The sequence below is a fragment of the Typha angustifolia genome, chromosome 4 (assembly GCF_048772165.1).
Source record: "Typha angustifolia cultivar Huaian chromosome 4, ASM4877216v1, whole genome shotgun sequence".
Classification (NCBI taxonomy): Eukaryota; Viridiplantae; Streptophyta; class Magnoliopsida; order Poales; family Typhaceae; genus Typha; species Typha angustifolia.
The window spans coordinates 1,374,329-1,390,114 of record NC_133242.1 but is presented as its reverse complement, the minus strand read 5'-3'; the positions used below and the strand labels follow the sequence as shown (position 1 = coordinate 1,390,114).

The window sequence follows — 15,786 nt, the reverse complement described above, 5'->3', positions numbered from 1 at the left end:
TTGAATAAAGATAATATCCTTGATCTCTGGACCAAAAGAATGCACTTCAATCATTGAATAATGTCAATACAACGGTGAGGAAAAAAATGAACAAGGAGAATATTTACTATAATAGAACACTCAGCTGCTGGCATCTTTTACCAAGAAACCAAACTTCACCAACAGCTTGGGATATATATTTCTTTTGGGTTAATGTTACGCAGCATAATGTACAACTGTGATATAAGACAAAACCTCCCATACTGAATTACTGTAAGCAGCCTATAAGAGCTCAGGATTTCATCAAGGGTCATGTAGAACAGTAATATAAAAAGGATGTCCACGGCCCACACCAGAAGACCATTTCTCTTCATCAGCAGGTCCCCCCTCAGATGGTTGTAGCTTCCAATGCAATTCATAATTTGACAAATTGTATGTTCCAGGTGCCAAAATGCAGATACTCAGAGGAACTTCGACCATACATGCCGGTGCCACACTAAGTTGAGTGGAACTTGCCGCACACCAAAAAAACGGAGGGGTACTTTCAGATGCTGGTCTCTGAGGGCGACTACCTTCAACAGTGGTGATCAACTTTTTGTCATTTGCCAAAGAAACATCATGCCATCCTCCATTGCTAGAATAATCGGTGGATTGAGTTGTATCATTGGACTGATTTGTCTCTGGAATGTTATCGAATGTAGCAAGCCTGACAGATACAATATTTCCAGTACAATTGTGGATCGTAACATGAAGATTAACCTCACAATGAGAATTTGAAAAATCATGATTAATTGTGCGAGGTCCATCCATATGCCACCATATTGGGCTCTTGCTGGATATACTGAAACAAAAGATAAGTCCATCAGTAATTTCAAGATCCTTGAAGCTCAAAGCCAAAAAAAGAAACAACCCTAACTCCTATTTAATGTTCAACTCTTGCCTGCAATGGCATGCATGATTAGAGAACAGTTGCTGGTTTGCTCCTGGCTCAGAAGTGGAGTCGCTTCCTATCTTCTTTGAGATCAATATGAAATCAAGAAGGCCCGGATACCCCTGAATCATGAAGAGAAATAGCAAAATTCAGACAAAATTAGATGTTAATATTGATGGGACCTCATTAGCTTATTTGTTCTTAATATCCAAGTATATGAAACTATCAAGGGTTCCAGATAACAGTCATATCCAGGTCTCTTTAATTGCATGAGACCAACATGGTCTACGATTCTGTAGCTACATGGAATAAAACAAAAATACATGAGATATGCCACTTGCATGGATCTTTCGAAGATATGTAATGGAGGGAATAAGATCTCAAAAAGACCGAATATATCTACATGAACATATTTCTAGGAACTATGGAACTTAAGAACTTTCCAAAAAAGGTCCAGTTAACTATTCTTTTGTACAATTTTCATCACATATGACTACCATAATGTTATAAAAAGCTAGAATTAGGAGATGATGAGCTCTGAAGCATTATTTTGATGGAGACCATGGAAGATAATGTTGAAGGCATTATTTTGACTACCCGCTGCCCACTGGGGTGTCGTTTAACAATAGTCATAAAAGCAAATACCTAACGGAATTCAGAAATTAGTCATAAAAGCATGTTATATAGCAATTTTATTAACATGAGGAACAGAAGAACAAATAAAAATTATTCAATGGCATTAATTAGCTTAAAAGGTCCAAAAACTATAAGGGGGATGACCTTGACCTTAGCTAACTTTCCCTGGTGATATCTTTCTTGATAATGAAACTCGGACAAAGGTGACCTAGATACATCAATTAACAAATCTTTGCTTCCCTCAGAATCCACCAGTACATCACTTCCTTGAACAGTGTAGTTGCCGTTTTCACTTGAACTTGTTCTTAGATCCTGAAAAATAAAATAAGCCTGTGAGATTCTAATAGGTAAAGAAGAATCTAATGCACTGGAAAACAAAACATAAATTGAAACTGGAAAATGTGATGATAATCAAAAGTAAAGTCTTCAGTAGAATATTTAACTTTTCTACAAAGGGTACAAAGAGAAATAATAAAGAAATCTTCCTGGAATATCTATCTGCAGCAGGTTAGTTATACATGGTCAAGCCTCCAGATTAGTAATACATGGTAAAGCTTCCAAACCTTTAGCTTGAAGAAGCAAGATAATCCCTGACCCGCAGATATTGTTTGCATGGAACAGATAGAAGCGCAAGAAGGCAATGTTGATATTGCCCAGTGATCGCCAACACAGGACAGCTGATGAAGTTTGAAAGTCTCGAAACTAGTCCTATTTACTATGTCCATGTGTACAAGATATTCTTGCAACCTTGATGAGCATGGGCTAATAAGGAATGATATATCTAGTGATGGAAGAACCTGTAAATCAAAGTAACTATTAGTTGGAAAATCCATCTGCAAAAATCAATTGCTGATTAAGATGAAATCGCAACTGGAATGGTACTAGAATCCAGAGAAATAATTATCTAAAAGGCCACAAAAAATCATTAATTCGACAGTGATCCACAGCATATACTCAAGTAAGAACAAGAAATAATCAGCTAACAGGAAGGTGCGTTACTTGTTTGAAATTTATGTTATACACTAGAAGTTTCATTGACCATTGGTGCCAAGAGAAATGTGCAATTTCTGAATATTAGAAGAGTTCACTAGAAATTAATTGAAGATAACTTTACCGGGTTACTTGACGTTCTTTAAAGAAAAAGAGCTAAACTAGAAGTTAAGATTTCAATCAAGGATATCTAAAAATTTTCATTGCAACTTAGCACATAAAGATGATATTCTTAATGTGTAATACCATTCAAAGTTTTTGAACCATCTAAATAATTTGAACTTTCAGTAAATTCTTTACCTCCAAATTATAGTGCATGCGCAATGTACGATATGGCATGTCAATAGAGCAACTTTCCATTTCATAATATAATGATATATAAAGAGAAATGCTTCCAGCAATGCCAGAATGAAACCAAAGAGGCCATGAAAATGCTGCCCCTCCTTGGATAGTAGCCTCCTACAAAAGATGGAGAACCTAAATGTCAAATCAAAATATTCATAATAGAATATATCAGATGATCATATTTCAGATTTTGCTCTTCTTACTTTGGGAAATGAAAACAAAAGACTATTGGATATATCCTTAGTGTTTGCTGACACATGATCGCTTTCCAAATTTTCCTTCTTCTCCAAGCACCGCGGAAAATCTAGATCTATGTCTGGTGAATTACTAGGAATCAAGAACCTCGGATGATTTATTTTCATTTTCATGTTCTGCAAAGTTCAGGCACGAGTGAGAATGAGTATACACCAAAATATAGTGCAACTAAAATATGTGTAAGGCAATGACTGGATAGGAGAATAAGAAATTTTCATCAAAGTTAGAACTCTGCGCTGTCTGAAGTAATATATTGGAGGTAATCTTCCCAAAACTTCTGGCTTAGAGATTGCTTCTAAGATGAATCTAAGATGCAGAAGAATGGTATGATGAAAATGGAGGAAAAAAATTGCATCAAAAGCATATCATATCATACCTTCACAGAATATTCTGAATGGTTTATCAGTTTCAGCATGACAAGCTGTAAATCACCTGCAAATGCTTTTGTGGGCATGCAGTCAATATATCCTTCAATTTTTGGTATGCCCTAAACACAAAAATTTGGGTGTCAATATTCTCGTCTTCCAACAAAAATATGTGAGAAAAATGATCGGCACAAACCTTGATCACAATTAGATTCATATCATTGCTTAAAGATTGCCTAGCTCCCTTCTTCCCTTTCTTGTTCTTTTTCTTTGCATCAAGCTCAAAGTACTGAAAACCGACCACTGAATCTGACAGGGTCCACCTCACTCCAACTAATTTTAGGATACCTTCCACTTTTGGAGTAACTTCAAGTTGTATCTGAAAATTGGTATAAAGAGGGGAAAAAGAGAAATATTGGATATAATCCATATCACCGACGATTGTTGGACAAAGAGAAGCCTGAGAACTGTAGATATAGACTAGCTAACTTAAGCAGTTGAATTGAAGATAAACAAATTAAAAAAAATGTAGTGGAACCAAGCTGCAACAACAACAAAAAACCTTTAGTCCCAACTATTTGGGTCAGAAGTGTGTATCTTACGATATATGATCAAGCAAATTAGGAACATATTATACTTCAGTAGCATTTCCTACTATGGAGTGCAACCAATCAGTTATATCATTACATGTCTCAGCCTATTGATATTACCCACTACAACCATCAATGAGATGCAAACCTGCAAACTACGTAGCGGTAATTACAACCAGTTCTGACTACTTTGTCCACCAAAGAACTCCATTAAGCCCTCCTGCTATCAGAGTTACCATCAACAAGAACTTACCAGCATTTCCTTGCAGTAAGTATTGCACCTGTTACACCCTTGTATAGAACATGCCTTTTGCACATTTCTCTAAATGAAGAGATGTTCCAATTCAGAACAAGAGTAACTAACTAGCCTCCATGAAGACCTATATTCTTTACCACTATTAGACACATCACTTAATGGAGCAACAAGTAAATTAAAACTAGCAGCTTGATCGTCAAAGAGGACATCAAAAGTGAGAGGCTGATTGTAGGAAATGTCTTCCTCACACTCGTATAGGTGGACTTGGTTCTTACAGTTAGACGGTACCAACAAGACAACGTAATGGAGGATATGAAATTCGAACATATCTATATTTAAAACATAAAAGGTAACCTTCAGTGTATGTTTTATGAGGCATCTATTTGACATGCTCATTCCCTGACACAATTTTATGTGAGATACCTCAGAAACAATTTTTACCAGCTTGCTTTAAGAAGGAACTCAGGCTCAGAGAAGTAAATAGCAAATGAAGCATAAAATTGGATGAAGGCCTTTACTTATGCAAAGTCCTGTAACAGAATTTCTTGATCTTTTAACAGGTATAACTGAATAAAATAAATAGCACATTGATATCCATTTAAGAGATGTAAAAAGAAAAAGGAAATTAGGAGCTCCATGTCAAAGGTTACCCTCTTAGTTTCACCTCCTCCTAATACAACATGAAGCTTTGATATTGTGAATAAAGAATTTTCACCATTTTGATCCCTGCAATGACCAATCACAAGCAGCATCTCATCCTGCTTGTTCCAAATACTATCGTCTTCAAAAGTTAAAATAAAAGAAAGGATGCAAAGTGCACGAGGCTCCCACTATGTGAGGTATGGTAAGGGCAAGATGCATGCAGTCTTGGTATTGCCCAATTACTGGGACGACTATTCTACAACTTGAACCCATCACAACAAGGTACCCATTGAGAACCTTTACCATCACACTGACTGCCCCTTCATGTATGAAATCATCAACATAAATAATATTTACCTACAAGAAGAAGGATTCTCGAAACCAGGATCTTCCTTTACTGCTACAGATGATGCACTTCTATCTGCATAATTGACATAATTTAATCCTTACTATACACGATTTTCTAGAAGATTTTAAGCAGCTCAGTTTCTACAGGAGAACATTGCAATTCTCATCAGGGATGAGAAATATACCAACATTTGATGCCTCAGAACTTGACGAGAGCTCACATATAAGTGATATACCAGAAACAGAAATAGAAATTTGTAGAGGATTTGTAAGCTCAAGGTTCACCTTAATTGCTTCTGCAATCAATCAGATCAAAGTTCGTGAGTAAAAAAATGAAGGACCCATTCAGATGCACTTCCCAATTGATAAACATCAACATTATGAAATGATAACAAGACATCACATCAATCACAATGTATGAGAGCATCCATTATTTCATTTATTGTTCTGTTGCTACTAATCTTCTGCCAATTATTTCACACTGAAATTTACTATCACAACAGGTTCTAGTTTGCACTTCAGTAGTTTAAACAAGGTTGTAAAATTCATGCTAGCTTGCATATTAAAAAGGACTTTTGAGCAAGCTGCTACACCATACCTCCAGCCACACAAACACATGAGTCATTGTATTTTCTCAAAGGGGACGATTTTGGTTGAGATTCCAGCCAGTTAGTTCTGATAGTCAATCCCGAAGGAACCATTTCTTCTTCCAAGGCTTGCCAAAAGCTTTCACCAACACCAACCTGATGGAGAGAAACAAATAACAGACGAATTACTTATAGATGGAGGTTTTAAAGATATACAAGCTATGGAATATTAGAATATGGGCATTGTTTGTTTTCCATACATCCAGGAAATGTTTATGGAGGAGAGATAGGGTTTATACATGTAAAGCAATAGAATCTATCAGAATTACCAACTACCTAAATCTAATAAGAATACATTTGTGCATAATGACAACAAAATAACAAGACCAAGTCTGCAAGAACAAAATTTAATCTAGATCATATCCGCTGGTATCTTTATTGCTTAAAGTGTACGTCACAATAGTTGCTAGTGTCCCTATTAGTGTATATACTGCCTGAGTCTCTTCCAAACCATTGCAAAAGGGGTTGGGTATTTTTAGATGACAACACCTAGATGTCATATGCTCCCTTATCCTTATCCTCAAATATGGATAAATGTCATTCAGGAATCTAGAGCTCTGTGTAACATCTCTTCTTTTCAGTCTCAGTTGCTATAGAAAAGTTTTTGTCAAACTGAAGATCACGATAAACATGAATTGATAAGCCTGACAGGAGACGGATGGAACTCTTTTTCCCCAAGAATCATCATGAAATAATCAGCATGTGGTAGCACTGACAACAACTATTAATAAAAGACTGAATCAGTGTAAACATGGTAAGAAACTTCAATGTCTAATACTCTAATGCAATGATTTAACTCATCAACTTGAGAACTGAGACTGAAATTGTTGGTTTTAACAACAGTAGATTTATGCTCTTCTACAAGCTTCCATGCAGCGTCCTCAGGGCAGGAGAAAAAGATATTAGAGGATATTCATTTAAAAAAATCCATTGTCCAACAGTCACATGCATAGTCACCCATTAGTACTGCTGATAGCAGGGATGAGCTTACATCTGCAACCGACGCATAAGTCCGATGATCTTCATAGACAACTTTAAGTGATGATACGTTGATAACAGGAAGTTGAAGCTTGTATACATCAGCCGTCTTCCCCATTTTCTAATTTACCAATGGTCACTGACTGTCAGCAATATAAAACACTTTCCATGAAGAAATCAGGAGGTTCTTGAATACTACCTGAACGAAATTAAAAAATTCGGTAAGGAACATGTTTTGGGTTGCCGATGACTGTTGGCTGCATGCTAGAACCTCCAACATGTGCTTGACTGCCACCTCAAATAACCCAATAAGTCCATACCACCTGAACAATGTAAATACTAATGAAGTGTAACAGAGAAAAACCACTGTATAAAAGGAGTTCAAAACAGCCTCAGTACCTTCCAATATTAAAATGAACATGATCATTGATGTAATTCCAAGCATTTCCTTCGTACACAAAAAGAGCATTTCTATATGCTCGGATAGCATGTTGTCTCTGCAATTTACACGGAATATCTAAGGACGGAAGTTTTGACAAGCTTCTAAATTGCTCACAACATTGTCATTTCCAGAACAAAATTGAAGAAATGTATACCTGATCAGAAATATAGTAACGATTACCAGCTAGAATGAGATGAAATCCATACTTCCGCAACATAGGTGGATTGGATAACAAATAGCAGCATGATGCTTGCTCAAGCATCACAGCAGCAAGCAGAGAAGGTTCCTGAAGAACAACATTCAATAAGCAGCAATAACAAAGTACATCATGCTTCCGTGTTCTAGCCTTTACCTCATTAGAAATGCGGAAATACACAGTGGATGCCTCCCTATACTGTCCCCTAGCCTTGAGCATTTCGGCCCACCAGAGTCCACACCTAGTAGCATTTCTCTGACCGGAAGAACCAACTTTCTGCACAGAGATTATTCAATCACTAGCAAATAGAGCATAAAACAATAAAGTGATATACAACATAAAAAATGCAACATCAGATGGTCAAGTCAAAGTTACTTTCAGTTAATACACCATAATACACCATAATTATTTGGGAAAAGGAAATCAAATGATGGTAACAAAATCAACTGGTCGGATCATCTTGGCAAAATGATTCACAATATTATCAGTAGCAAAAAAGATGCTGTCTCCTAGCTGGCACCGACTTTAGGAGAAAACCAAAACATCAAAAACCCACAATAGACCAGCACCAAGTAGGGTTAATTGATTCAAGTTTACACGACACAAGCAAAAAGATTTAATACAAGAAGTTTGTCGTCCCTAGTTTGACGAAAGACTGTTTGCAGCAAAATAGAAGATTCATTACAATTTTAAATTAACATCAAATTTTTAAAACATGAAACAAAATAACTTTCTCCTTGTTATCCTCTTTGTAAATAACAACAGTCTTAAGCTCAATAGAATAGTCATCATTCATAATAAGTTCATTAGAAATATGGAATTGTAAGAAAGAAAGGGCACCAAATACTTTTAATACTTGCAAAAGAAAACCAGCAAGGTAAACAAAGAGGTAAGATATCTAAGTTGGACTATGTTCCTCCAAGCTTAAGAAGGGAGAGCAGCTCTCTATTTATGGAGCAATTACACAAATCAAGAATTATAAATTTATGACATAGATCCTTTAGCATGAAGTTTTTGATCTTCCAATCAGGTTTCAGCTTGATTGAGAAAATAATATATACTACAAGAATAAGATATGTAGATACCAAATATGTACTGAAAGCATTTTCCATGCAATACTCAGATTCCTTTCTTGATTGATCCAGCATAAAGTATGAAAGTCCACTCATTTCCTGCAGATAAATTTGAAGATACTAAATTAAGCAAAACTATCAGCAAGAAATACCCACATCCTGATATATAGACATAGACACAAAAATGGTTCTGGAGAGGCAGATAAGAAAAGGAAATGGTTTGTCGGACAACTTAAAAAGTACAGGATTGTAGTTCTCATATCTCAATCAAGTAGTACATTATCTGTGCCAATATCTGATTCCTACTGAACCTAAATCAGGACAGTTCCTACATTTGCTCACTAAATTGAGCTTGGGACTCACTTATCATGGGCATCCAATCTATTGCCAGCCCGAGCTACGTCATTAAAATGGACTTGCTCTTGACAAATTTCCTCACGAATTATCTACGCAAAAGAAATTGATAAGTCAGCTACCTGGACACCGGCATAGCGTTTCCATGATTTATCAAGCTTATAATCAGTGGAGAGTAACCGGTAATTTGACAATGCAAGTTCATAGTCTCGCAACATGAATGCATAATCGCCGAGGACTCTTATTTGAGACTCAATGGAGCTGAATGTATACCTGTTAAAAGAAAAGAGGAAAGGACGAAAAGGAGATAATGACATAAAAATACAAATTACAAAGGTATAAATCTAATACTGCCTGCTAGATAACTTACATAGGAACATTAGGGGCTTCAGGAGTATCATCTTTTCCTTTTCTCCACCACAGATTTTTTATTTGGTTTCTAAAGCCCTTCCTTGTCGCAGAAACCTAATAGAGAACTTAGATAATTTAGAAATATGATATACACATACTCTAGCAATCATGAAATGGCATACCTGCTGATTTAGGACACGTATCTTTTGCTCCATATATGGAATGATATGATTAGAAGCAAGACCTTGCATGAAATCTTTTATCTAATAAAACAATCAGTTAAATTTTACCCACAAAGAGAAAAACTACATCCTGAAAAGTGAATAATATTTGATGCTATTTTTATGAGTATATAGGCAAACTTATAATAGATGAAAGCTGGTAGCATCCTGATTGATGCTACATGCTTACCCCATTCAAATCATCCATGTTAAGAGAATAAGCAATATCATGACCATGCAAACCATGATTTTTCTGCATACAATTGTAAGAAAGATATAGGATTATGAATCCGTCTACTGAATTTTGGAAGTCAAAGGCATTAAAATTTGCTGCCCCCTGAGAGTGAACTTACATAGGGTAACAGTGAAATATCTTCGCCATTAACATCCTCTCCTCGAGCAGAATTAATGCACAGCAATCTACAGTCATTTGGACCAAAAGTGCTCCTCATTTCTGCCAAAATGCTGTTTGCACTTTATATAAAAAGATAAAAAAATTAATCAATCTTCATAGCAAGTGTCCTAAAGAAATTGATAGTTATCTAGAAGTTGAGAAGTGATGTAAGTAAAAATTTGGAAACAAGAGTGGATGTAAGCAGCAGCAGGCAACAACAACAACAAAAATACTGTAGCACTTGGATATATAATATGATTAGTCGGAAGTAAATCATTAATAATCACTTTTGTGTTGGTATTTCAGATCAGTGATCAGTATAAGTTCCAAAGAATCCTTCAAAACTAAATTTTCTCCTCTAGAAAAGACAGCAAATTTTCTCAACTTGATAAATATTGGCAGACGTAGATCACTGATGCATGTTACATGACCAAAAATTGAAGGCATCAATTTCTTAAACTTTAAGCTCTACAACTCCTAAATCAGACCAATGGATGTCCATGGATTACCTCAATCAAGATAATCCAAGTTATTCCTTCATGAAGCAATGCACGGTTTTATTCTTACTTTTTCACTTTTTATCATATTGCCAAATTTCAACAACATGCATCTTTGGATGCAAAATTGACATGCCACCACATCCCACAACTGCCGAATTATTACTCAAGAAGTCAAGAACCAAGAAACCAAATATATGGCTCTCAAACTGAACAATATTTTGGATTGTACAAATTCTGTAGAATCAGATCCTTACGTGAGGTCAATACACTCCGCTAGGACTAACTGATCATGTGAACTTTCCACGACATATCCCAGTGTTCATGTCTTTCTTTTATAGGTACCTCGCATCTTTGTAACATAAGTTTCATCATGTCAGAGCACATGGAAAACAAAGAACTAACTAGATCTATCTCATTAAGCTAGTACATGAACAAAGTCCAAACATTCCTTATCCTGATTGTTTGATTTCAATAAACAAGCCATCCTACTATCCTATCTCATAACAAGTACATTGTTGGTAGATTAGTTCTGATGGCTCAGATGAGGCTCCCTGACATTAAACTTGTTCCAATAATCATTTATGGATAGAAGGAGATTAATTCAATTTTATGCATGATAAAAAGCAAAGAGTACCTTTCTGGTGTGCCATCTTGGTTATCATGCAGTAGAAGATAATGCTTCAATATCTTTGGGTCCATGACACCATCATTTAGAAGAGAAGGCAACTGATCTGTGTTGAAAAGATCGACAAATCTATTGACAGCCTGTTCATCCTTTGATGAAACCACCAAAAGACCTGTAGAACAAATCATGTGCATGAGCTGAAAATTATACTCATATGAAAGTCACAAGCAGTCATGAATCATGATATTCAAGAGAATAAGCATTTAAGATATTCAAAATTCAAGGACACTTTTTGGAAAGACAAGCTTAAAAGCTCACATGCGACAGGATGGTCAAATGATTCATGCTCTGAAAAAGATACTGTTCGTATAAGCTCTTTATTGAATAACTGAATCCACTGTGGGCATAAATCAGATTCAGATTCTGCATTAAAAGAAAATTTGCAAATCATCAACAGATAAGATGACAAATCAAAAACCAGCATTGTAAAAGGTAAAGTTTGGATATTACTTGAATTTACTTGAATTTGTAACATGTATACAAGAATCATAATTCAGACTAACACTCCAATACACTTATCATACAAGATGCATACAGAATCTTCAGTCATTACAGCAGTGCAAAGCAGACATCTAAGAACATAAATAGAAGTACATATGCTAGTAAAGCAGAGCCATGATTTTCTGCAGAAAAAAAATTAAATTTAGCTGTGATTGACTGTCATCCAATTATTCAATCATCTCCAATTGACAGGTTCAGATATAGTGGACAAGCCCAAGTAACAAAATTTATGGCAGTGACCCATATATTGCATATGTTGGCTAGAAAGTACTTCTAAAGAAGTGAAGTGTTCTCCCTGGCAATCCTGATACTGCCTTAAATGGAATGCCCTGGGCATTTCATCTAGCTATCTCAATCCACATGCATAAAGCATATAATAACTAGTATTGTGGAGGAAGAATTTGTTGGACTCTCCATAACTCACAAAGCCCAAATTTCTTGTGCTTAGTACGTAGATTTTACAGTTCACATATGCTCTTACATTTCAAAAATAACCTCACAAATGTTTCAATTACTGGGATGCTATTGTGTAGTGATAATGTGAAAATTTAGCATTTAAAATTCGTATAAAGTATGGATAATGAGAATCAAACAACTTAATCATTTTCTGCAAACAATGAGTATAGTTCACCAACTAATAACCTACCATGCCCTCCTGCTGTACTGGTGTTTTCATACTCACTAGTCTCCATGGTCCAAATTCCAAAAGAATGACTGAGACAGCTGGTTGCTACTAGCTAGTCAAGCCTAGTTAAAAAGAAAATCAGGACTATTGCTTATTTCTAAAGATTGCATATCACAATTACTAGGAAGAGTCAGGTGGATCTTTCTTTTTTTCTAATTTCAGCAATCATGTAATTCTAGAGAAAGTCTCAAACCCCACAAATAAATAAAATTAACATAGTGCAAATGAAAGGCTAAAGCTGCTAGCAGAAAGGATGAGATCTCACTGCTTAGTACAGTTTCAAGTTGTGGAGGATCAGAAAGCAAATCAGGAAGAGCCTTTTCACTGGAGTCAGAAACAACCTGCTTCAAATGCTGTTCTGCAGCCTGTTCCCACAAGTTAGTTACCAAATTATGATACAGTCATCTTACCAATAAACACCACATTAAGTAGCAATAGCTTATATGCAGTAATTCCTTTAAAGTGAAGGCTGTTAAAGAAGAATCCATTGGCCAATCATCAAAGGATGTAAAAAGCATGAAGGGCTTTGATGATAAAAAGTGTAACAATGAAAAAATGGTGGAGTTTTGAAGACCGGAACTTCTTCAATTTTTCTTTTCAATTCACCTAAATCCATCAATATATAATTTGTCATTTAATATAAGAATGTGTTCTGTTGATGAGAAGTAGAGGGAAAAAAAATAGTGCAAGTGTCTAGTGAAGTCGTTTCTAGTAAGTAATCATAATTTATTGTTGTTTAAAAATTGAAAGGGTGTAATTTGCAATTAATGATTGTATACAGTATATAAAAAGGTGGGAGGTGTCACTCTCTTCTTTTGAAATAAGAAGTGAAATGAGAGAAGCTTAAGGTTTTAGAAAAGTGAATAATTCATTTGTCACTCCACTTTCTTCATCCAAGCACAGTAAGTGATGACTTTTAAAAAACTATTATTTTCTTTCCTTACTTTCCAATCGGCCAAACACACCCTAAAAATCAATAATAATAATAATTCAAACTTTGACCGAAATTATGTCGAATCCAAACTGCAATAACTGTAGAATATAAACCTGATGTAGACTCAAATAACATTTTAGGTTTTATTTGTCTATGTGGCTTTAGCTAGATGTATGTGTTATCTATGCCATATTTACTGGATTGACACCCAAAGAACACTATCCAGTATGATATCTATTAAATCTTAAGAAATGTATCCAAGACTGGTCAAGAGCATGCAACTTACAAAAAATAGCAGGTAATGCAACATTACCTCATAGTTTTGCAGCCGTATGTCAGAGGCATACATGAGCCTTAGCTTGAACATCTGCAGCCTGTAAGGTTGGTCAGCTGCAGTACGAACAGGAACTGAGCAAGTAAAATTAATTAGACAACCGGTTCAAACCACTACAAGAATGTTATACATAAATAACAAAATAAAAGAGAGGAGAAAATCCACACCATCAATTTTCTTGAAAAGGGAGAATGGGAGAAGCATCTCAATAAAATTAAGCCCGTTCTTCTGACAGGCATCTTCAACGAGAGGAGTTGTAAGAACCATGACTACTGGAGTTATTTCTTCCAGGACTAGTCTCCCTAAATAAGATTTGACTGGATCCATCCTATTGTAAAGATAAACTGATATTTCACCTCTGATTAGGACGATGGGCTGCAATCACCAATGTTATGTACACGACAAACCAATGGTAACCAACCTCTTCATTCACATATACACTCACGAAAATGGGAGATATCCAGCCCAAAACCAACTAGCTCAATCTGAATAAATAAGAAGTTACGAGCTTAGAAGACTGCATGTTATGCACTATCAAATCTTATAAGCACTATATTGTTGAGAAATAGATAGAGAAGCATGGAAACAGTTCGAGGTGAACCACCAATTTAACAATCTATACATTCTGTCAAACTATTTTCCTAATTCCAATTATAGCAAAATAAGGAATTCCTCGAACAAGGAAACAAGAAGCGAAGTGAGAGAGAGAATCTCACAAAATTCAAGAAAATCTGCCCACCTGCAAGCTACAAGAATGCGACCAAAGATTCGGCTTTAAGATAAACAATTAGTGTTGCATTCCTCGTGCAACTAATGAAAAACAATATCAAGAAGTTCACACATGTTGAGATAACTACTGACTAGTATGATCAAAGAACCGAGAATGCAATCATTTACTCGAACTGGATACCTCTAATTATTCGCTATTCATCTATAGAAACGTAACCAATTCAAGAAAACAATCAATTATTTAACTTCGGGACTTCTAATGACAACCGCATTCTTCCCCCTAAATAATCGAGAGCCAAGATCTACCACAGATATCTGCCTATGACTTAAAACAAAAGTAAAAGACCAGATCGGAAAAGAGGATCGGACCCAATAGCTACCTCTGGGCAACTCCAGGGAACACCGTTGAGTAAGTTTTCGTCACCGGAGAGAGAAAGAGAGAGGAAGGAAGAAAGAGACGAGTCGACGGAGAGACCCTGGAACGTGAAATCCGGACCGGCTCGATAAGCCTCGACGCGAGCCCGAGCTGGCCGAGCTCGATTCGACCGTGGATGGCTCGAGATGGCGTATGCCCTAACCGACGAAGAAGGCGACCCAAGGAGGAGAGGGAACAGCGGAAGAGGCCGTGGCTGCCACCGGAGCAGGTCGTCGATGGCGGTGCCCAGAGATCCACGCCGGTTTGATGGATTATTTAGAGGCGTCCGCTGGAAATGACTTAATGCTTTGAGATTGGAGTTCTCTTTCCTTTGTTGTTGTTTACGCATTTTAATCCCTCACAAATAGTAGGATCTTTGCGAAGACGTCCTTTTAATTGAATAAGACCTTCAAATATTTTGCAAAATAATGCCCACTTATAATAATATGATATTATTTGCATTAAAACACATTTCATTTTCGTTTTTATACCATATACCCACTTATCGTTTTCTTATACAAGTCAGTTAGTAACTGTATTAAATACATCTACAACCGATGGAACATACTAGTATTTTATAATAATATAAAATTATCTATTTCATTTTTCTCTAGCTAATCTATATTAATTATAATTTCTCTTCTTCTTCCTTCAATTAAGGGGAATATATATTAATTATGTAATGTATTCCAAGTTATTATTCTTGTAATTTACGGTTAGTACTCTTTTTTATGGTTATTAATTTTATAGTTCCTAGTTATTAAACATAATTTAAAATTATTAATTTTGTAATTCATAGTTATTTAACATATTATTTTATCTTTTCTATATCATATTACAATTTTTTTGTAGTTATAATTACGGAAGAATAATATAACTGTGGATCAGAAAGAATAAAAAGAGAAAAACTATTTAATACGTAAAATAACTACGGAATAGTAAAGAAATAAACAAGAGAAACTACTGAAATAATTATTATTTTTTAAATATCAAGCTAAAACACTACGGAA

General features: G+C 35.6%; 1 protein-coding gene across 3 annotated transcripts; it reads right to left on the bottom strand.

The window, feature by feature from the left end:
- Positions 1-27: 27 nt before the first annotated feature.
- On the bottom strand, positions 28-15,112 carry LOC140758757 (uncharacterized). Of its 3 annotated transcripts, XM_073095033.1 has the most exons (30): positions 14,742-15,112; positions 14,054-14,117; positions 13,800-13,976; positions 13,612-13,706; positions 12,630-12,729; positions 11,437-11,541; positions 11,128-11,290; positions 9,953-10,073; positions 9,790-9,852; positions 9,561-9,641; positions 9,398-9,492; positions 9,150-9,300; positions 8,686-8,772; positions 7,757-7,876; positions 7,559-7,690; positions 7,362-7,459; positions 7,162-7,285; positions 6,976-7,083; positions 5,936-6,080; positions 5,523-5,633; positions 5,347-5,410; positions 4,998-5,073; positions 3,698-3,880; positions 3,513-3,623; positions 3,085-3,252; positions 2,837-2,995; positions 2,110-2,343; positions 1,691-1,858; positions 920-1,032; positions 28-820 (listed from the first exon to the last, which is right to left on the bottom strand). In XM_073095033.1, exons 3-30 carry the CDS (start codon positions 13,957-13,959, stop codon positions 283-285), a joined length of 3,873 nt encoding a protein of 1,290 aa, XP_072951134.1. In that variant the 5' UTR covers positions 13,960-13,976; positions 14,054-14,117; positions 14,742-15,112; the 3' UTR covers positions 28-282. The 3 variants fall into 3 exon arrangements, with proteins under 3 accessions (XP_072951134.1, XP_072951133.1, XP_072951135.1); XM_073095032.1 differs by having other exon boundaries at positions 13,800-14,117; XM_073095034.1 differs by having other exon boundaries at positions 1,697-1,858; positions 13,800-14,117; positions 14,742-15,111.
- Between the last annotated feature and the right edge of the window lie 674 nt (positions 15,113-15,786).

Coding starts and splice junctions, on each gene's coding strand:
- LOC140758757 (XM_073095032.1), bottom strand. CDS start 13,959: ATGGATCCAGTCAAATCTTATTTAGGGAGACTAGTCCTGGAAGAAATA. Junction 7,877..8,685: donor ATGCTTTCAGTACATATTTG/GTATCTACATAT, acceptor ATCTCTGTGCAG/AAAGTTGGTTCTTCCGGTCA. Junction 7,286..7,361: donor GTTCATTTTAATATTGGAAG/GTACTGAGGCTG, acceptor TACATTGTTCAG/GTGGTATGGACTTATTGGGT.